We start from the raw sequence: 22,039 nt of genomic DNA on the forward strand, positions 1-22,039 counted from the left end.
GATGAAACAGCAGAAATGTAGGAATGTGGGCTGCATGTTTTAAATTCAGTGGAAGGAAGTGATGTATGAGTGATGAGAGGGAAAAGAGGCAGAGCCAAAGATCTGCAGAGAATACCTTGATTTTAATGTGACCTTTTTCCTTCCCAGTGTGTTTCCTGCTTGTTAATACCCTGCTATCTCCAGCACCGAGTCATATTGTAAATAAACTGCACCAGAGGCCACTGTGATGTACCCCATATCTGTTCATCTCTCCAGTTCAGCAGCAGTTGAGAAGTTGGTGTGAGGTTCATCGTCCCTTAGAACAGTTCTCCACAACGTGTCCATGCTTAGGGACTTCCTTGCTGGGAAGCAGCTTGTGTTGAAGACCATGAAAAGCTCTTCAGACCCTCAGAAGTGGGCTCCTCTCTGCTGCCATAAGCAAAGACCTCCTGAAACCCCAAGCCTCCATCGACCTCCATGGTCCCGTTTCTTGGACCCAACTGCAGAAGGGTTGTTGACAATCCAGAGCCAGCAAAGCCACTGCAGCATTTCCAAAGGCTTCAGGATTTCTCCGTGGAATCATCTGATCGTCTTCAAAGTGCCCCTTAGCTTTGGGTTTTGTTTTGTTTTTTTCTTATATATTCATTTTTCCCCCCCCCCTAAAGCAGTGAGGGAATCAGCTTCATTAGAAGCTCAAGTTCCATCTCACCAGCCTTATGGATCAAGCTGTGGCAGGAAGCTGATGCTGCTTTCTTGTGCAAATTTGGACCAGAGGGTAAAACAAAAAGGCAAGGGTGGGAATCTGGGGATCGTGAGCTCCGTTTCAGAATCTTGCAGCTTTCTTAACATTTGTTTCAAGCTCTCACTGAGGAAAAATAGCCCGAATTACAGGCAGTTTGCCTATTTGGCCCTTTTCTGCCTCTGGAATGTGTTTATGCTTCCCTCTGTGTAGCTGCCACACATGACTGAGCAGAGATCAGCATCGTTGGGGTGAAAAAGATGCAAGAAGAGCAGCAGATAAATTCCTGGAAGAGCTTGGAGTCAATCCTGCTGATGCTGATGCAGAGGTGCAGGCAGCTGATTCCCCAGTACCAGAGGATTCACCTTGTTTTCAGTGTCACTTCCTAAATCACCTCGCTGCCTGCCTGCCGTATTTCCACACAAATCTGCAGTTCCATGGGAGAATGCTCCTCCAGGGTTAATTACCTGCAGGCAGTGGGTCAGATTGCTTTCACCTCTCCTAAGAATCACTCTGGAGCATAAGAGCTGGCACGTATTGGAGCAGTTTTTTCTCAGTGTGCTGCTGGTGGTTGTCTGCAATCTTATTCCATTTGCCTCGTGTTCAGAACCCCTTTGTGCTGTATGATGGAGGCAGTATTTAATGCTGTTTTGCTGAGGCGTAGTTCTGTTCCTGGCTTGATCTTGGGAGTTGTGATGGGCAGCAGTTCTCCAGAGCCATCCTGAACTTCTGGTGTGTTTGAGGTGCAGGTGGGGCAAAGGGAAGCGGTGTGAAGAGCTGGTAAACGTGGAGATTCCCTCTGATGGAGAGCTGCTCCTCATCTCGTTCCTTCACATGTGAGTTGTGGCCTTGTGCTGTGCCCAAAGCATCAGGGTGGGAAATGCATGAACCAGAGGCAAGGAAGCCAAATTGCAGAGGGCTCTGCTCGTTGCCACACCATTGGCACTCTGTAAATAGAGAATTGCTGGCTCCTGACATTCCTCTTTCTGTTCACTATTGCGTTGTGACCGTGGTGTAACATCCAGCTGTAGTTCCTGGTGGATTAAATGGACCTTCAGTAACCGAGATGCTACATCTGCCTTTTTCCTGATGCATCCTGAAGGCTGGCAGCATCCTCAGTCCTCCCCACGTATATTTCAGCAGGATATTTAATGTGGCATTGCTCTGTGCCAGGCTCTGGGTCCTGGCTTTCTCAGAACTGGATCTGGGGAAGTGAACTGCAGGGATGAGAGCAATAGCGGATGGAGTGGGAATCCCTTCCTGCTGTGCTGAATTGCAAACATTTTTGAGAGTCTGCTTTTGTCTGAAGGATTTCTGCCTGTCTGCAATTGCTTTTCCTGGGAGGAGGGAGCAAGAAGCAGAGAGAAATGGTATTTAGGTGAAAGTTAGCACAGAGAAGGAGCTGCAGGGGAAAGTGTTCTCCTTCACTGAATAAAAGTAGGGAAACCCAGGAAGTTCCCCCTCCTTTGCTGTCTGATCAGTGCATTCTTTCACAGCCTTCAGCACTTCATCAGGCAGACAGGAGGAGGCTGAGCTGTGAGGGTGCAGATTTCAAGCAGGAGCGTTTGATGATGTAGAAATCTCTCTTGCCTTTGTTCCAGTCGTTGGATTGAGGATCCGTGGAAGCTTTCACAATGGAAAACCCCGAGGTTTGGCAGGAGCAGATTGCGGTCTGGTCTCTGTGTAAGGGCTGACTTCAGCTTGGAGCCTGCACAGGTTCTGCCAGCTCTGGGGCTGCGTGCATCAGACAGAGCCCTCAGCCATTTGTAGCTTACAGGAGCACTGTGACTGCTGGAAAGAAATCTTTCCTGTGTGGCCAAAGCGTGAGGTTCTGCTCTGAACACAGAGCCTGAGTGGATGGCTGCAGTGTGTGAGTCTGAATGGCCGCTCCTCCACGCTGGCATCTCGAAAACAGCATTAATCCAGAGGTGAAACATCAGACTGTGTTGAAATGGTTGCTGTATCACGTTGCTGCGTGGAGCTTGCTTTTCTTTGCAACCTTTTTTTGTCTCTCTTGTTCAGACACCTTCAGAAGCGAAGCAGGTGGGAGATTCCACCAAAGCCAGTTGAAAATATTGATGGCTGTTGCAGCTGGAGGTCAGGTTGTGAGCAGCTGAGAGGTGCTCTCAAGAAATAAGCACTGGTGGTAAGGAGTGAAAGTGCAGAGGTCTGTGGGCTGTGCTTGGAGCTGTCAGACCCCCAGACCTGACTGGGTTTCCTCCCCTGCAACCTGTGCATTTTGGAGATGGTAGCTGTGGGTGACGTTTGTCTTTTGGCAGAGGAAGGGGCTGTGTCACCTGACTTCCAGCCCTGCTTCCCACCTTTCAGAGTGAACCTTCTGGCTTTTCCTGTTTCTACAGGGCAGGGCTGAGCAATGGCAGCAGGGCACAGCCTCTTGCTGGCTTTCTGCTCCAGCACCACGCAGATACAGGAGCAGGAGAGCCCACATTATCTCGATCTGCACAGTTTCTCTTCCTCTCCATATTGCCTTTTGTCTTCAGTGTGAATGGGAGATGTCTGGCAAGTCAGTGGGTTTAAACTGGTGCTTCACACACCCGAAAATCTACACCTGGATCTTCTGGGTAAGGTCAAAAATCAGTTTGCCAGCCAAGCCCCCGGTTGCATTTCCACATTTGCTTGGCACCACATCTGCAAAGCAGCTGAAACCTGTAGGGCTGTGCTTAGGTTTTTTACTGCATGCTTTGCTGTTGGATGCTGGGCCGGTTGGGTTTCCAGCCTGGCAGGGTGTAGCTCTCAGGTGACCTCGTATCTTTTGCTGTTGTTTCCAAAAGGAAAATGTGTTTGTGTCTGTCAGTCCTCTGGAGACTGCTGTGTCCTGTGTCAGCCTCGTCCTGCTGGTACCTTGTTTGGTGTCCGTTGCTCTCGCCTCCAAATAAAGCAGTTGTGCAAAGCCTGGGTTAGGAATTCCTCTGTTTGCTGGGAAGGGGTAGATCTGACTGTTGTGGGGCTGTCACAGCGGTGAGGGCTGCGTTGGGTTTTTCTGGTGACTCATGGAAGTGTCTCATCCTCGGAAACGTCCCCACATCCCTTCTCTGTGCTCCAATGTGGGGAGGAGGAGGGAATGCTGGAGCCACAGCCTGCGTTTTTCCCCTCCCCTTCACCACTGATTGCTCCCACATGTACAGAAACATCTGAAAGTAATAAAACGTGGTGCTTTGGCTGTTCAGTAACCTGTGCTGTGTTGGACCATGTGTTTTTTAACACCCTCAATGCTTCGGTTGCAGGATTTCGGGGCAGTGTGGGCTGAAGCTCTGTAGGTTTTTATGTACTAGGAGGCACAGCAGAGCCCAGGTGCTTGGGAAGCTCTTCAACCTCTTCCCTTAAAATCAGGGAGTTTCTTTGCGGGCTGAAAGCGTGCAGGGGCCGACCCCAACCCCAGCCATTCTGCATTGCCTGGTCTGCTGCTCCTGTCACCCTATCTGAAATGCACAGAGCAAACAAGTGGTACCGGGGCCCTGCCTGATTACCAGGTGCTGCTGGGGAGCCCGGTTGCCTCCTTTGCCTTCCAGTCACGCCAGCACTGTGGTTGGATAGAGAAAAGGAGCTTGTCTGCAGTGCCCTGGGGAAATGGGGCTGCGCATGGGCTGGGGGCCAGGGAGGCTGGAAGGCAACAGCCCCTGCGCTGGCTTTGCTGCACTCTGAGCTCCAGCACCAAGGTCCCTCTTACAGCAGCAGCTCTGCAAAAAAGATTCATCGTGCGATGCTGGCAGAGGACAAGGGGCTGTGCTGTTCTCTGCTGTTGCACCCTGGCACCAGAGTGGAGCGTGAGGTTGCACAGCCAGGTTTGAGATGCATCCAGACCCCACAGCAGGTTGTTTTTTTGTGTAAGGGTAGTGTTGGCTTTGCTCTGGTCCGTGTGGCTGCTTTGGTCACTCTGGAGCATACTAATGGCTGTAGGAGTGCCATAGCTCTCACTGCTGCTCTTGAGATGGGACAGAGGGTGTGTTTAGGATCCAAGCTATGGAACTTGTGTGGGTTTGGTACCATCCACTCCCCCCCGCCCTCCCAGTAAACCTTAATGCCACACCAAAGTATTTCTCCCAGCCTCCAGTTGAGTCTCCTTGGATTTTATTTTCAACAGATTTCCCAGAGGGAAGCCACAGCTCAACAAAGCACCTCCTCCCACTGCAGCAGCCTCTTCTCCTCATGGATGAACCGCAGTGGAGCTGCGCCGTGCTGGGGAGGCTTTTCACTGCCGTGGTGACAACGACAGCACCCAGGTCAGGAGCTGCATCCTTGAGCCCAGCTGGTCGCTCAGTCCCGGGGATCCCGGCTGCACGGCCGCCGAAACTCCTGCCCGTATTCATGGATCCACTTGTTTGCCACTGGAAGGGACAAAGGCCCCATCTGTCTCTGTCCCCTATGCCAACCTCATGGGGGTGGCCTTCCTGCTGTCCCTCTGACCCCGAATCACCCTGGGGTGACACCGGGTGCTGCCACTCACCCCACTTGTCCCCAGCCAGCACGGGGCATCCAGCGTGTAGGGTGTCCCCGTCACCGTCACCATTCCTTCGTAGGTTCCACCAGAACAAGGCTGCGTTCTGCAGAGCAGAATAAACACACGTCCCAGGGCTTTGGCACCCCTCAAACAGAGCTGGGAGCTCCAGAATTGGGATTTTACACCCCAAAACTAAGCCAGGATTCCAACAGCTGGGCTCTCAGGGCTGCGGTTTGGCAAAACAGAGCGGAGAGCCCTGAGGTTGGATTGTCGTCCCAAGACACGGGTAGGAGCTTCAAGGTTAAGGATCAGCACCCCAAAACAAGGGCAGTATACACAGCCCAGATCTGGGAGTTAGGGGGTTGGGGTTTGACACTCCTAAGAGAAAGCTGAAAGGCCCAAACACTGGATTTGGAACCCCTAGAATGGAGCCAGGAGCTCCAGGGCTGGCCTTTGGCAATCTAAAACATCAGGGAGCCGCAGGTTGGGATTTGGTGTTGGGATGGGCTCAGCTGTGACTCTGTGTAAGAGATAAGAAATGGGAGAGCTGTGTCCCCCCCCCCTGTTCCCCACTTTCGGGATCTTGTGCAGGTTCCCCTCACCTTAACCACTGGCACGCTGAAGTTGGCGTAGATGAAGGCAGTGGAGCCACCTGCCTCCACTGCACTCAGCTGGAAAAGGAGAAAAAGAAATGTGAGTCATGGCCCTCATCCTTCTCCTGCCCTGGGGGATACAACTGCTTTCCGAGGCACAAAACCTCCCCTGGTTCCATCCCCCATGCTTTCCTTGCTATGGCATTGCACAAGCTCTGAAATCCTCTGCCAACACTGCGTTTTATCACCATAGCCATCTACTTTTAGCGCCATAGCTGTGTGATTTAGAGCTGCCCTCACCCCTCTCCCTCTCTCACGTTCACTCTGAACCCTACTGATATCCACACAGATGCAAAAACAGACCAAAATGGGGACTCACGTAGATCATGACCGTGGCGATCCTGTTGCCCGACTTCATTCTGTAAAGGGGGCTCTTCCTGGACTGCCCCAAAAGCAAGGAAGTGGAAATGGTCAGTCTGTGTGGGTGCTGCTGGGAGGCACCTCTTACCCTAATGGACCTCATGGCTCTGAGCTGCTGCCAGGAAAATCCCTTCCTCCCTCTTTCCTCCTCTCCTTCCTCCAGCCCCCTCCTGGCTCCATCCCACGGGACACCCCAGGAACCTCCATCCCAAAGCACCATCCCAGGAGCACCCAGAGGACAATCCAAGACCATCCCGGTGACTGTCTCAGGACCGTTCTGATAATCATTCTAGGAGCACCCAGAGTCTATCTTGCTGGCCATCCCAAGTACACCCAAGGACCATCTCAATGACCATCCCAGGAGCACCCACAGGACCCTCCAGACTCTCCTGACCGTGGCGTGGTCGAAGTGGGGCTCGTAGTGGCCGCCCAGCCCGTAGTTGACCACCTGCAGGTACTCAGCGTAGGGTGGCCGCAGGTCCAGGCCGGTGATGGCCGCCATGCGCAGCTCCAGCGCCCGCACCACTGGGTCAGCTGTGTCCTTCAGCCAGGCACTGTGGGGAAGCTCAACCTCAGCCCCTCACTGACTTCATTTGGGAGAAAATGGGGGCACCCAACCTCAGCCCCTCAATGACTTTGGGAACAAATGGGGACACCCAACCTCAGCCCCTCAATGACTTCATCTGGGAGGAAATGGGGACACCCAACCTCAGCCCCTCAATGACTTCATTTGGGAGGAAATGGGGACACCCAACCTCAGCCCCCAGTGACTTTGGGAGCAAATGGGGACACCCAACCCCAGCCCCCATTGACTTTGGGAACAAATGGGGACACCCAACCTCAGCCCTCAATGACTTTGGGAACAAATGGGGACACCCAACCTCAGCCCCCATTGACTTTGGGAACAAATGGGGACACCCAACCTCAGCCCCTCAATGACTTTGGGAACAAATGGGGACACCCAACCTCAGCCCCCATTGACTTTGGGAACAAATGGGGACACCCAACCTCAGCCCTCAATGACTTTGGGAACAAATGGGGACACCCAACCTCAGCCCCCATTGACTTTGGGAACAAATGGGGACACCCAACCTCAGCCCCCAGTGACTTTGGGAACAAATGGGGACACCCAACCTCAGCCCCTCAATGACTTCATTTGGGAGAAAATGGGGGCACCCAACCTCAGCCCCCATTGACTTTGGGAACAAATGGGGACACCCAACCTCAGCCCCTCAATGACTTCATTTGGGAGCAAATGGGGACACCCAACCTCAGCCCCCAGTGACTTTGGGAGCAAATGGGGACACCCAACCTCAGCCCCCATTGACTTTGGGAACAAATGGGGACACCCAACCTCATCTCTCCGTTGACTTAGAGAGCAGACTGGGGACTTGTGGCAATGGGGACACGTTGGCCCCAGTAGTGGCTCCTACCTCTTGCTTATCCGATACTCCACTTTCTGCTGCTTCTCTCCAGAGGCGACCACAGATCTCTGCAGCTGTAGAGGACATGAGGAAGGGACATTGCTGAAGACAGGGCCACCCTCTGGAGGCCCCAAAGCCAAAGCAGGAACCCCACCTTGGGGACTACATTGGGGTAATTATAGCAGCCATTGGCCAAACATCTCTATGGTGTCCCCATGGGGTGATGGAAGCAACACACTGAGTTACGATGTGGTGTCACTGGTAGTGTCAATGACTGTCGTTGGGTGTCACCAACCCACCAAGCCTGGCTGGGAAGGGACACAGTTTGTCCCCAGAACCTTGAGTGGGCTCAATGGCAGCATGAATGGAGCCAAGCCAAACCCACCGCTCTACAGGTCAGAGTGGTCCAAGGATGGTCCAAGGGGACACCAATGGCGACGGCATTCCCGTCCCACCCAACTGCTCACCCAGGGCCCTGCCAGTCCCTTAATGGTCTCAGCCTCGGCATCGCTGACGAAGTCGTGGTACAGCACGATGTAGGGCTGGAGCCGCAGCGTTTCCTTCTTGGCAGGCTGCAGCAGGAGGTAGGGGCTGCCGTTGGTCTCGTAGGAGCAGCCAAGGTGTGAGGGCTGCTCCGGGGCCATCTGGGGACAGAAAGGATGGAGAGGACGTGGGGATGGGGCCGGTGATGAGGTAGGGGCTGTGGTACCCTATTGCCAGCCCTACCTGTGCCCCCAGGCCCTGGCACAGCTCCTCGTAGGCGTCCCGGTTCTGCAGCTGGGTGACGTTGGGGCGCTGCAGGGGTCTCCCCACACGGTCCCCATGTGTTGCCAGCAGCTTCTCATACTTGGCCACGTTCGTTGTTACCCTCTGGTTGCTGGGATCTACCAGAGAGAAGGCTTCACCCCAAGCCCATAGAGAGGTGATAGAGGCACTCTGAAACCTCTCCCCAACTCCCTGGGACCACATCTGAACCCCACGTACCATAGTGGAGAAACTCCCTGGAGAGAGTCAACGCGTGGGAGATGTTTCCAGCCTGGACGGGACAGGGAGCTTATGAGCCCAGGGCTCGGCCCTACAGTGCTGGGAATGGGGTCAGGCCATGGGGGACTGGGAGTCGTGGTCATACCATGAAGTAGGAGAAAGCCAGGTAGTCCAGCGCATCCTCCAGGCTGCCCCGCTCCTCCTCTGGGTTCCAGCTGCCGTAGGAGAGGCGAAAGCGGCTGACAGCCTCTTCCAGCCACGCGATGGAGTGGTAGAAGTCACCTGTGTCATAGGCCACCTGCGAGGCAGTGCAGGCAGTGCTCAGAGCTGCTGCTGGATCAGCCTGGCCTTTTCCCTGTCCCATTCCTTCCCATCATCATCTAAAATTACTTTGTTCCAATCCTTCCTGTCCTCACCGCAGCTAATCCCACCCCATCCCACCCCATCCCCATTCCCATTCGTCTAGTCACATCCAGTCACTTTGTTATCCCTATCCCTATTCTGTTCTGTCCTCACTGTTGTCCCCATTCTGTCCTATTCCCTCTTTCCCTTTCTCATCTCAATCAATATCCCTCTTCCCCCATCATGTCTTCATCTCATCCCCATTCCATCTCCACCTCCATCCTCATCCCTTATCCTATCCCTGCCCCTAACTCCATCTCATCCCATCTCTATCCCCATCTCCATCCTATCCTATCTCTATATACAGCCTCATCCCAATCTTCATCCCCCTCCCATCTCCATCCCATTTCCATCTTCATCCCACCCCAATCCCTATCTCAACTATCCCATCCCTGTTCCATCCCTATCCTCATTTCATGTCATGTCATCCTACCCCATCCCATCCCATCCCATCCCATCCCATCCCACCCCATCCCATCCCATCCCCATCCCCATCCCCATCCCCATCCCCATCCCCATCCCCATCCCATCTACCTCTTCAACCTCATTTCCATCCCATCTCATCCTATTCCACCCCACCCTGCCCCATCCCATCCCATTTACATCCTTGTCCCTATCTCCATCTCATCCCAAACCATCCCATCCCACCCTGCCCTACCCCATCCCATGCACTGTGACTCAGTCCTGGCTCTGCAGTGGGGACTCTGCCCTGAAGAAAATCCTCAGTCTCTATCAAAGCATCCTAATTCCCTCTCAGGCACCCACGGGCCCAACTTTTCACCCCCTACTGGGATTGGGAAACCAAGCACCAAGCTTTGGAACAGCACTGGGATGGGTTGGGCTCCAGGACGGGATCATAGGGCTCCCAGACACCATCAGCTTGGCTTCTCCCCTCCCCGAGCCACGAACCATCACAAATCCCCAGTTTGGATGAGATCCACGGGATGCCTCAGGGCTGATTCAGCAGGGCCACATCACCTCCACGAGCAAAGGGAAAAACTCAGCGTTGTTCCATGGTAGCAAAACAAGACGGGATTTGGAACTGGGTGATCTGTAAGAGCCCTTCCAACCTAAGCTACTCTATGACACGCTCCATGGGGCTGGGATCGCCCTCACCTTGCCCACGTGGAAGCAGTCATCGGCCGAGAGTGAGACACGCCGACCAGGGCTGTAGAGGGGTGGGCGGTCAGTGCTGGCGGGCTGGAAGAGGCCGTTGGCCATGCCCTTGACGCTGAGCGCGTAGACGTCCTGCAGCCGCATCAGCGCCCGCGCCGCCCCGTCCAGGTCCTCAGCTCCGGGCAGCTCCCTCTGCAACTCCTGGAATCCGATGTGGAGAGCTGGGGAGGAAATGGGCCGACGGAGGGGGGTTTGGCCGGGGCTTCCAACTCAACGATTCTGTGATTGGTGGAGCTTGGAGGCTGCCAGCCTCCGTCAGCCTCCTGTGGTGCTTCCTTGGCACCCCTGTCCTCCTCAGTAACCATTCCATCCTGCCCATGATCCTCTTCCTGCCATCCTCCCTGTTGTTTTCTCTTCCCCCCATCCCATCCTCCCCATTGTCCCCTCCATCCCATCTTCCCCATTGTCCCCTCCATCCCATCCTCCTCATTGTCCCCTCCATCCCATTCTTCTCGTCCCCTCCATCCCATCTTCCCCATTGTCCCCTCCATCCCATCCTCCCCCTTGTCCCCTCCGTCCCATCCTTCTCGTTGTCCCCTCCATCCCATCCTTCTCGTTGTCCCCTCCATCCCATCTTCCCCATTGTCCCCTCCATCCCATCCTCCCCATTGTCCCCTCCATCCCATCCTTCTCATTGTCTCCTCCATCCCATCCTTCTCGTCCCCTCCATCCCATCTTTCTCGTTGTCCCTTCCATCCCATCCTTCTCATTGTCCCCTCCATCCCATCCTCCCCCATTGTGCCCTCCATCCTGTCCTTCTCATTGTCCCCTCCATCCCATCCTTCTCATTGTCCCCTCCATCCCATCCTTCTCGTTGTCCCCTCCATCCCATCCTTCTCACTGTCCCCTCCATCCCATCGTTCTGCTGTCCCAACACATCCCCGCTGTACCACGGCTGTTTTCAGTGGCCTCGCTGCTGTAGACGACGCTGGGCCAGTCGGAGCTCAGGCGCTTGATGAGGCTGAAGGCCGACAAAGGGTTGTCCACCGAGGCGCCGGGGTCCTGATGCAGTGCCCGGACCTTCTCATAGAACCTACATGGGGTGGCAGCACGGGTGAGGAGGTGACTGCCCAGGGAGAGGGGCTGCGAGCAACCCGACGTGCCCAAATTATAACGGGGGCTGATCTGCTGGACCCAAAGCGTCACCCGACAACCTGCGGTGCTGGCACCACCTCTGCATCAGACCCACATCCCCCCAACCACCAAACTCCAAATTCCCATCCTAAGCATTCCCAAGTTCCATCCTAAGAATAGCTTAGGTTGGAAGGGATCTTACGGATCAGTTCCAACCCCATCTTGTTTCGCTGCCATGGAGCCCCCAGCCCCACGTTCCCATTCCCATCCCACCCCCCCCAGTACCACCCATGGCTGCTCCTTTTCCTCTTGAAACCCCCATTTCCAGCAGCCCCGACCCGACCCGGAGCTGGGCTGGCGTCCCCTGTTGGGCTCGGCTCGGCTCCTTACCTGCTCAGGCGGCGGAGCCGGGCGCTCTCCTCCCGGAGATACGCACGGAGCCTCCGCAGCAGCCGCCCCTCATTGCCCCGCGCCTGACGGACGCTGCGCAGAGCTGAGAAAGTGTCGGTGTGGGCAGGGGGCAGCCAGGCCAGCAGGGCCCCCAGCCCCAGCACCCCCACGGCTCGCATCCCCCTCCCAGAGGCCGCAATGGTAGGGAGGGAGAAAGAAAGGAAGGGAGCGGAAGGATGGGATGGGGATGAGGGGGGTTACAGGGTGGTGGTGGTGGTGGTGATGGTGGTGGGGATTTGGCGGCCCCTCCTGGCTGGCCCCGGTGTGGTTGGGCCCTCCTGGCTGTCCCCGTGCTGCAGTGAGCTGTGCTGTCACCTCTTCCTTGTCCCATCCCTCTCTGTCCCCCTCCCATCCTGTCCCCATCCTCCTTGTTCCCATCAATCCCATCCCATCCTCATCCTCCCTGTCCCCATCCCAGCCATCCTCACACTGTCCTGCAACATTTCCATCCCTGTCCCAGTCCTGCCTGTCTCCATCCTCCCGTTCCCCTCCTGCAAGCCCTTGTTCTGTCCTGTAATAACCCTTCCCAGTTCCCATCTCATTTTACTCCCATCCTGTCTCCAACCCCTCCTGATGGCCCCCATCCCATCCCGCTCCCATCCTGGCTGTCCTCCTCCTGGCTGTTCCCATTCTGTCTTCTAAGCATCCCATTCTGCTCCCTGTCCCAAATCTGTCCCCACCCCTTATGACAGTCCCCATCCCATCCTGTCCCCATTCTGCAGCTCCCTGTCATCCCTACACCCATCCTGGTTGTCTCCATCCTCCTGTCCCCACTCCTGGAAGTCCCCACTCCATCCTGTCCTCATCCCAACCTGCCCCCTTTCCATCCTTTTCCCATCCTGCCCATTCTCATTCTGTCCTATAATCATGCCATTCTGTCCCTATCCCTTCTTGTCCCCATCCTGGTTGTTCCAGTCCTGTGCATTTCCATCCCATCATCCACAACATCTGTCCTGTTCCCATCCAATCTTCTCCCCAGCCTGTTCTGTTCCCATCTCATCCTGTCCCACCCTGTCTCCCTCCTATCTATCCCCATTCTTTCCTCTAATAATCCTACCCTGCCCCCACCCCATTCTGTCCCCATCCTTCCTGTCCCCATCCTGTTGCTCCTTATCATCCTTGTCCCCATCCTGGTTGTCTCTCTCCTGTCTGTCCCAATTCTCCGCATCCCCATCCCATCCTGTCCCCATCATCCACATCCTCACCCTCCCTGTCCCCATTCTGTCCCAACCCCTTTTGATGTCCCCATCCTCTTGGTCCTTATTATCTCTGTACCCCTCCTGGCTGTTCCCATTCTGTCCTGTAACATCCCTAGGCCATCCTCACCCCAATCCCAGCAGGGGCAGGGAGGTAAGTTTGGAGACACCCCACTACATCCCCACATCAGCACTGGGACCACTTGCCCAAAACAGCCTCCAGTGGGCCAGAACCAGCTGAATTCCTCAAGGAATGGCAAAGAGAAACAGGAGCAGGGTGGCAACAGGGGTGAACGGATGCCCCAGGTGTACGAGCACTGTGGGTGCAAGGACAGGCACAGGACACAGGGTGGGCACTGCTGAGAGCCCCCCTGCTTCAGCTCTGAGCACCACGTCCCCTTCGTGTCCTGGATCCCATCACTCCGGGTCCCCATCACTCCATATCCCACGTCCTCGTCGCTCCACGTCCCCTTCACTCCCCATGACTCCACGTTCCACGTCAACTCCACGCCCCATGCGTCCATCACTCCATGCCCCAGTCGCTCTCACATTGCCTTCACTGCATCCCACATCTCCATTCTGTCCCACGTCCTCGTCACTCCTTGCCCCAATTCCCCTCCCCTCCATGCCCCACGTCCCATCCACCCCACGTCTGTGTCCTCACCACTCCCTGTCCCACATCCCCGTCACTCCACATCCCAAACCCCCATCACTTCATGCCATGTCCCACCTTCCTTCCAATTCCTGTCCCGTATCCCCATCACTCCACATCCCATGTCCCCAGCACTGTGTCTGTCCCACGTCTCCTGAACTCCACGTCCCGCATCCCCATCACCACACCCCCCAAAATCCCACCTCTCCACGTCCCACATCCCCATGTTGCACATCCCTACGTCTCCACACACCCATCGCTCCGTGTCCCCACCACTTGCTGTCCCCCATCCCCATCCCTCACATCCCTCGTCCCTCCTTCTGCCACCCACTTGGATTCTTTTCGGAGATTTATTCGCTGCTGGCACAAGGATGTGGGCCCACGCTGAGCTGCCATCACCAGCCTGGGGATGTGGTACCGCCTGTCTGCCCCTGTGGTTGGACAGACAGAGCTGGGCTCTGAGCAGGCATCAGGCAATGGAAAAAACAGGGGAAAAACTCTAAAAAAGGAGAAATATTCTCTGGTGGCACGTAATAAGAGTCAGGAACTTGTAACTCATCTCCGATTTTGGGTTTTCCCCAGCTGAAAATCACAGGATCATTGAAGTTGGAAAAAGATCTCTGAGCCCCCAAGTCCAACCCCAACCCACCACCACCCCCCCCTTAAAACGTCGATTTCTAATTCCATCTGGGCACTGCAGTGTGCTGCTGTCCCCTCATGTCCTGTCACACCCAGTTCCTTCCTACACCATCGCCAACCCGACGACGGGTGTCAGTCAATTCACAGGAAAGTCTTAATTAAAAGCCTTGCAACGCTGCTTCTCCTCCGCTGGGTTTGCATCCCTCAAATCTTCCTCTGAGTTCTCCCCGCTGTTCTCTGGGGACAAAACCCCAAAAATGGGTTCTTTCCCAAGGCAAGGCGCCTCGCTGCCTTCACCACCTCCCGCGGTGCCCAATGTGAAGAGGCAGAAGGCGATCTCCTCGCAGCCGCTGACCTCCCCGCACTCAAACAGGCACCCAAAGACCCCATCGGGGCACACGGCCAGGTCAGAATACCCACAAGGTCCCTCCTGCAGCACCCTTGGGTGCCGCCAGCCCCCCTCGTTGGGCGGCGCCGTATTGACGTACAGCCCTAAATCGCGACGGTGGCGCCGGTTGGTGGGGTGGGAGTAGAGCAGCCAACGCTGGGTGTCCCCATTGGGGCTCTCGGTCCCTAAATCACATTGCTGGAGCTGGTTGGTGGGGTTGGAGCAGAGCAGCCGACGCTGGGTGTCCCCATTGGGGCTCTCAGTCCCTAAATCACATTGCTGGAGATGGTTGGTGGGGTTGGAGCAGAGCAGCTGACACTGGGCGTCCCCATTGGGGCTCTCAGTCCCTAAATCACATTGCTGGAGATGGTTGGTGGGGTTGGAGCAGAGCAGCCAACGCTGGGTGTCCCCATTGGGGCTCTCAGTCCCTAAATCACATTGCTGGAGATGGTTGGTGGGGTTGGAGCAGAGCAGCCGATGCTGGGTGTCCCCATTGGGGCTCTCAGTCCCTAAATCACATTGCTGGAGCTGGTTGGTGGGGTTGGAGCAGAGCAGCCAACGCTGGGTGTCCCCATTGGGGCTCTCAGTCCCTAAATCACATTGCTGGATCTGGTTGTTGGGGTTGGAGCAGAGCAGCCGATGCTGGGTGTCCCCATTGGGGCTCTCAGTCCCTAAATCACATTGCTGGAGCTGGTTGGTGGGGTTGGAGCAGAGCAGCCAACGCTGGGTGTCCCCACTGGGGCTCTCAGTCCCTAAATCACATTGCTGGAGATGGTTGGTGGGGTTGGAGCAGAGCAGCTGACACTGGGCGTCCCCATTGGGGCTCTCAGTCCCTAAATCACATTGCTGGAGATGGTTGGTGGGGTTGGAGCAGAGCAGCCGATGCTGGGCGTCCCCATTGGGGCTCTCGGTGCTGGCGGTGCCTGTAGGACACTCACTGGGCGGTGCTGTTTGGTCGTGGAGCCCTAAATCACAGTGTTGTTGCTGGTTGGTTGGATGGTAGCAGAGTTGGGTGTCCCTGCTGGGACTCTTAGGGCTGGTGGCGCAGAGCAGACAACGCTGGGTGTCCCTGCTGGGACTCTCATTGCCTGAACGGCATCGCAGGCACCGGTTGGTTGAGTCAGAGCAGAGCAGCCAACGTCGGGTGTCCCCGCTGGGGCTCTCGGTGGTGCCTACAGGACACCCAATGGTGCTGGGCACAAAGCTGACCACGCTGCCCTGGCAGCCCTGCGGCGGTTCGCACAACGCCGGGCTCCTCGCCGGGAGGCCGAACCGTTGCCCACGGTCAGCACTGACGGCCACGGCCCGGCAGCGGCACGGCCGACGGGCACTGCAGTAAAGCAGCCTCCCTCCATCCTCGGCAGCGATCTCAGCCACCTGGCACTCTCCGGTCCTCATGCCACGCAGCAGGGAACCTTTCTGCCAGCTCCGTCCGCCGTCGTCGCTGTAGAAGACGAAGGAATGCGGGCGGGTGCAGCAGGGCAGCGGGACACCGCAGAGCCGGCCGTGAACGTAGTAAGCGTACGCCGGCACGGCCAGGCGACCCGAGTCCAGCTGCACCCCATGGCCCGGCCCCACGGCGAAAGTAGCCCAGTAAGGCAGGTCGGAGGCGATGGCTTCGTGGGTGAGATCGCGCAGGGGGCTCCAGGTGAGGCCGCCGTCCGGGCTGGAGGAGCAGCAGAGCCGCGCCGCGCTGCGTCCCACCACGATCTGATGCCACTCGGAGACGCGGCGCCGCACGCAGATGCAGAAGAGGAAAACGGTGCCGCTGTTGGCATCGTACAGAGGGCAGGGGTTCATGGTGCGGTGGGCAGGGAGGGTCAGCTGGCTCAGCTCCTCCGCAGGGCCCCACTGGTGGCAGCAGTAAGGGTCAGCCCTAAAACCACCCCCCAAAGCACTGCTGCGAAGCCCAGCAGCGCCACCCCAAATCCCAAACCTACCACCCAAACTGAAACCACCACCCCAAACCCCAAAACCATTGCCGTGAACCCCAAAACTGCCACCCCAAACTTTTAACCACCCCAAAACCACCACCCTGAACACCAAAACCACCATCCCAAACCCTAAACTCACCACCCAAACCCTAAAACCATTGCTATGAACCCCAAAACCAACACCCCAAACTTTAAACCACCCCAAAACCACCACCCCAAACCCCAAAAATACCCCAAAATCACCATCCCTGACCCTAAACTCACCACCCAAACCCTAAAACCATTGCTATGAACCCCAAAACCAACACCCCAAACCCCAAAACAACCCCAAAACCACCACCCTGAACACCAAAACCACCACCAACCCCCCAAACCACCACCTTGAAACCCAAAAAATCACCTCCCAAATCCTAAAACTGCCACTTCAAACTCCAAAACCACCACCATGAACCCCAAAACCATCATCCCAAACCTTAAACCCACATCAAAACCCCAAACCTTAAACCCAAACCCCAATATCACCATCCTGAACACCAAAAACACCACCAACCCCCCAAACCACCACCATGAACCCATAAATCACCTCCCAAACCCTAAAACTGCCACTTCAAACTCCAAAACCACCACCATAAACTCCCAAACCATCATCCCAAACCTTAAACCCACACCAAAACCCCTAAACTACCACCCCAGACCCCAAACCCACCACCCAAAACCCAATATCACCACCCTGAACACCAAAACCAGCGTCCCAAACCCTAAACCCACCACCAGAACCCTGAAACCACCACCTCCAACCCCAAAACCATTGCCATGAACCCAAAAACCCCCACTTCAAACCCCAAAATCACCATCCCAGACCCTAAACCCACCATCCAAACCCTAAAACCATTGCCAAGAACCCCAAAACCACCACCCAAACCCTAAACTCACCACCCAAACCCCAATATCACCACCCTGAACCCCAAAACCCAAAACAACCCCAAAGTCACCATCCCAGAACCTAAACCCACCACCCAAACCCTAAAACCATTGCCATGAACCCCAAAACCAACACCCCAAACTTTAAACCACCCCAAAACCACCACACCAAACCCCAAAATCCCCATCCCAGACCCTAAACCCACCACCCAAACCCTAAAACCATTGCCACGAACCCTAAAACCACCACCCCAAACTTTAAACCACCTCAAAACCATCATCTGAGACCCTAAACCCACCACCCAAACCCTAAAACCATTGCCATGAACCCCAAAACCACCACCCCAAACTTTAAACCACCCCCAAAACCATCACCCAAACCCTAAAACCACCACCATGAAACCCAAAACCATCATCCCAAACCTTAAACCCACACCAAAACTACCATCCCAGACCCCAAACCCACCACCCAAACCCCAATATCACCACCCTGAACCCCAAAACCAACATCCAACCCCCCAAAACCACCGTCCCAAACCCTAAACCCACCACCCAAACCCCAAAACCATTGCCATGAACCCCAAAACCAACACCCCAAACTCCAAAACCACCCCAAAACCACCACCCTGAACACCAAAACCACCACCAACCCCCCAAACCACCACCTTGAAACCCAAAAAATCACCTCCCAAATCCTAAAACTGCCACTTCAAACTCCAAAACCACCACCATGAACCCCAAAACCATCATCCCAAACCTTAAACCCACATCAAAACCCCAAACCTTAAACCCAAACCCCAATATCACCATCCTGAACACCAAAAACACCACCAACCCCCCAAACCACCACCATGAACCCATAAATCACCTCCCAAACCCTAAAACTGCCACTTCAAACTCCAAAACCACCACCATAAACTCCCAAACCATCATCCCAAACCTTAAACCCACATCAAAACCCCTAAACTACCACCCCAGACCCCAAACCCACCACCCAAAACCCAATATCACCACCCTGAACACCAAAACCAGCGTCCCAAACCCTAAACCCACCACCACAACCCTGAAACCACCACCTCCAACCCCAAAACCACCGCCATGAACCCTAAAACCCCCACTTCAAACCCCAAAATCACCATCCCAGACCCTAAACCCACCATCCAAACCCTAAAACCATTGCCAAGAACCCCAAAACCACCACCCAAACCCTAAACTCACCACCCAAACCCCAATATCACCACCCTGAACCCCAAAACCCAAAACAACCCCAAAGTCACCATCCCAGAACCTAAACCCACCACCCAAACCCTAAAACCATTGCCATGAACCCCAAAACCAACACCCCAAACTTTAAACCACCCCAAAACCACCACACCAAACCCCAAAATCCCCATCCCAGACCCTAAACCCACCACCCAAACCCTAAAACCATTGCCACGAACCCTAAAACCACCACCCCAAACTTTAAACCACCTCAAAACCATCATCTGAGACCCTAAACCCACCACCCAAACCCTAAAACCATTGCCATGAACCCCAAAACCACCACCCCAAACTTTAAACCACCCCCAAAACCATCACCCAAACCCTAAAACCACCACCATGAAACCCAAAACCATCATCCCAAACCTTAAACCCACACCAAAACTACCATCCCAGACCCCAAACCCACCACCCAAACCCCAATATCACCACCCTGAACCCCAAAACCAACATCCAACCCCCCAAAACCACCGTCCCAAACCCTAAACCCACCACCCAAACCCCAAAACCATTGCTATGAACCCCAAAACCAACACCCCAAACTCCAAAACCACCCCAAAACCACCACCCTGAACACCAAAACCACCACCAACCCCCCAAACCACCACCTTGAAACCCAAAAAATCACCTCCCAAACCCTAAAACTGCCACTTCAAACTCCAAAACCACCACCATGAACCCCAAAACCATCATCCCAAACCTTAAACCCACACCAAAACCCCAAACCCACCACCCAAACCCCAATATCACCATCCTGAACACCAAAAACACCATCCAACCCCCCAAACCACCACCATGAACCCATAAATCACCTCCCAAACCCTAAAACTGCCACTTCAAACTCCAAAACCACCACCATAAACTCCCAAACCATCATCCCAAACCTTAAACCCACACCAAAACCCCTAAACTACCACCCCAGACCCCAAACCCACCACCCAAAACCCAATATCACCACCCTGAACACCAAAACCAGCGTCCCAAACCCTAAACCCACCACCACAACCCTGAAACCACCACCTCCAACCCCAAAACCATTGCCATGAACCCAAAAACCCCCACTTCAAACCCCAAAATCACCATCCCAGACCCTAAACCCACCATCCAAACCCTAAAACCATTGCCAAGAACCCCAAAACCACCACCCAAACCCTAAACTCACCACCCAAACCCCAATATCACCACCCTGAACCCCAAAACCCAAAACAACCCCAAAGTCACCATCCCAGAACCTAAACCCACCACCCAAACCCTAAAACCATTGCCATGAACCCCAAAACCAACACCCCAAACTTTAAACCACCTCAAAACCACCACTCTGAACCCCAAAACCACCACCCCAAACCCCAAAATCATCACCCCAGACCCTAAACCCACCACCCAAACCCTAAAACTATTGCCATGAACCCCAAAACCAACACCCCAAACTTTAAACCACCTCAAAACCACCATCTGAGACCCTAAACCCACCACCCAAACCCTAAAACCATTGCCATGAACCCCAAAACCACCACCGCAAACTTTAAACCCACCACTCAAACCCTAAACCCACCACCCAATCCCTAAAACCATTGCCAAGAACCCCAAAACCACCACCCAAACCCTAAACTCACCACCCAAACCCCAATATCACCACCCTGAACCCCAAAACCCAAAACAACCCCAAAATCACCATCCCAGAACCTAAACCCACCACCCAAACCCTAAAACCATTGCCATGAACCCCAAAACCAACACCCCAAACTTTAAACCACCTCAAAACCACCACTCTGAACCCCAAAACCACCACCCCAAACCCCAAAATCATCACCCCAGACCCTAAACCCACCACCCAAACCCTAAAACTATTGCCATGAACCCCAAAACCAACACCCCAAACTTTAAACCACCTCAAAACCACCATCTGAGACCCTAAACCCACCACCCAAACCCTAAAACCATTGCCATGAACCCCAAAACCACCACCGCAAACTTTAAACCCACCACTCAAACCCTAAACCCACCACCCAATCCCTAAAACCATTGCCATGAACCCCAAAACCACCACCCCAAACTTTAAACCACCCCCAAAACCATCACCCAAACCCTAAAACCACCACCATGAAACCCAAAACCATCATCCCAAACCTTAAACCCACACCAAAACTACCATCCCAGACCCCAAACCCACCACCCAAACCCCAATATCACCACCCTGAACCCCAAAACCAACATCCTGAACACCAAAACCACCGTCCCAAACCCTAAACCCACCACCCAAACCCCAAAACCGTTGCCATGAACCCCAAAACCACCACCCCAAACTCCAAAACCACCCCAAAACCACCACCCTGAACCCCAAACCACTGTTCCAAACCCTAAACCCACCACCCAAACCCCAAAACCGTTGCCATGAACCCCAAAACCACCACCCCAAACTCCAAAACCACCCCAAAACCACCACCCTGAACCCCCAAACCACCGTCCCAAACCCTAAACCCACCACCCAAACCCCAAAACCGTTGCCATGAACCCCAAAACCACCACCCCAAACTCCAAAACCACCCCAAAACCACCACCCTGAACCCCCAAACCACTGTTCCAAACCCTAAACCCACCACCCAAACCCCAAAACCGTTGCCATGAACCCCAAAACCACCACCCAAACTCCAAAACCACCCCAAAACCACCACCCTGAACCCCCAAACCACTGTTCCAAACCCTAAACCCACCACCCAAACCCCAAAACCGTTGCCATGAACCCCAAAACCACCACCCCAAACTCCAAAACCACCCCAAAACCACCACCCTGAACCCCAAACCACCATCCCATACCCTAAACCCACCACCCAAACCCCACCACCACCACTCCGAACGCCAAACCCACCACCCAACCTCCCCGAACCACCGCCACGAACCCCAAAACCACTTTGAATCCCCCAAACCACCCCCCCCCCCCCAGACCCCAAAAATCACCCTTTCCCCCATTACCTCCACCTTACGCCCGTTCCACCGCCCCCGGCGCAGCACCAGGAGCTGTGCGTCCTCATCCCGGATGGAGGAGCGCTTCTCAGCAAAGGCCAGCAGGGTGCGGGGAGGCACGTGGAGCAGCGCCGGGATTCGGTACGTCACCCCCCCGGGTCCCTCCTGTCGGAACAGCGTCTCCCGAGGGGGGTTGAGTGGGGCCTCTGGGGTTTGGGGAGACTCCCTGGCCCCGCACAGCCGCTGGGGTTTGGAATCGGAGAGGTTAAATGGAGGGAAAAGGGGGGGTTGTATCCCTTCGTAGCCCCCCCCCCCCCCCAGCAAGGAGATGGGATGAGGACTCACCTTGAGCCAGGTGACAGCCTGAGCCATGGTGCCTGTCCTC

General features: G+C 55.1%; 2 protein-coding genes across 2 annotated transcripts; both read right to left on the reverse strand.

The window, feature by feature from the left end:
• Positions 1 to 4,993: 4,993 nt before the first annotated feature.
• On the reverse strand, positions 4,994 to 11,819 carry P4HA3 (prolyl 4-hydroxylase subunit alpha 3; the record flags this gene model as incomplete). Its single annotated transcript, XM_079536887.1, has 13 exons — positions 4,994 to 5,064; positions 5,184 to 5,280; positions 5,780 to 5,848; positions 6,150 to 6,212; positions 6,585 to 6,744; positions 7,624 to 7,688; positions 8,082 to 8,258; positions 8,341 to 8,498; positions 8,599 to 8,650; positions 8,744 to 8,896; positions 10,117 to 10,337; positions 11,067 to 11,209; positions 11,641 to 11,819. The coding sequence occupies 13 exons, from the start codon at positions 11,817 to 11,819 to the stop codon at positions 4,994 to 4,996; spliced, it is 1,608 nt and encodes a 535-aa protein (XP_079393013.1).
• Positions 11,820 to 14,341: 2,522 nt separating this feature from the next.
• NEU3 (neuraminidase 3) lies at positions 14,342 to 22,026 on the reverse strand (the record flags this gene model as incomplete). The annotated part of the gene is made up of 4 exons (XM_079546420.1): positions 14,342 to 15,327; positions 15,715 to 16,426; positions 21,664 to 21,897; positions 22,000 to 22,026. 4 exons carry the CDS (start codon positions 22,024 to 22,026, stop codon positions 14,342 to 14,344), a joined length of 1,959 nt encoding a protein of 652 aa, XP_079402546.1.
• Between the last annotated feature and the right edge of the window lie 13 nt (positions 22,027 to 22,039).

The sequence above is a fragment of the Tetrao urogallus genome (genome assembly GCF_951394365.1).
Source record: "Tetrao urogallus genome assembly, chromosome: 1".
Classification (NCBI taxonomy): Eukaryota; Metazoa; Chordata; class Aves; order Galliformes; family Phasianidae; genus Tetrao; species Tetrao urogallus.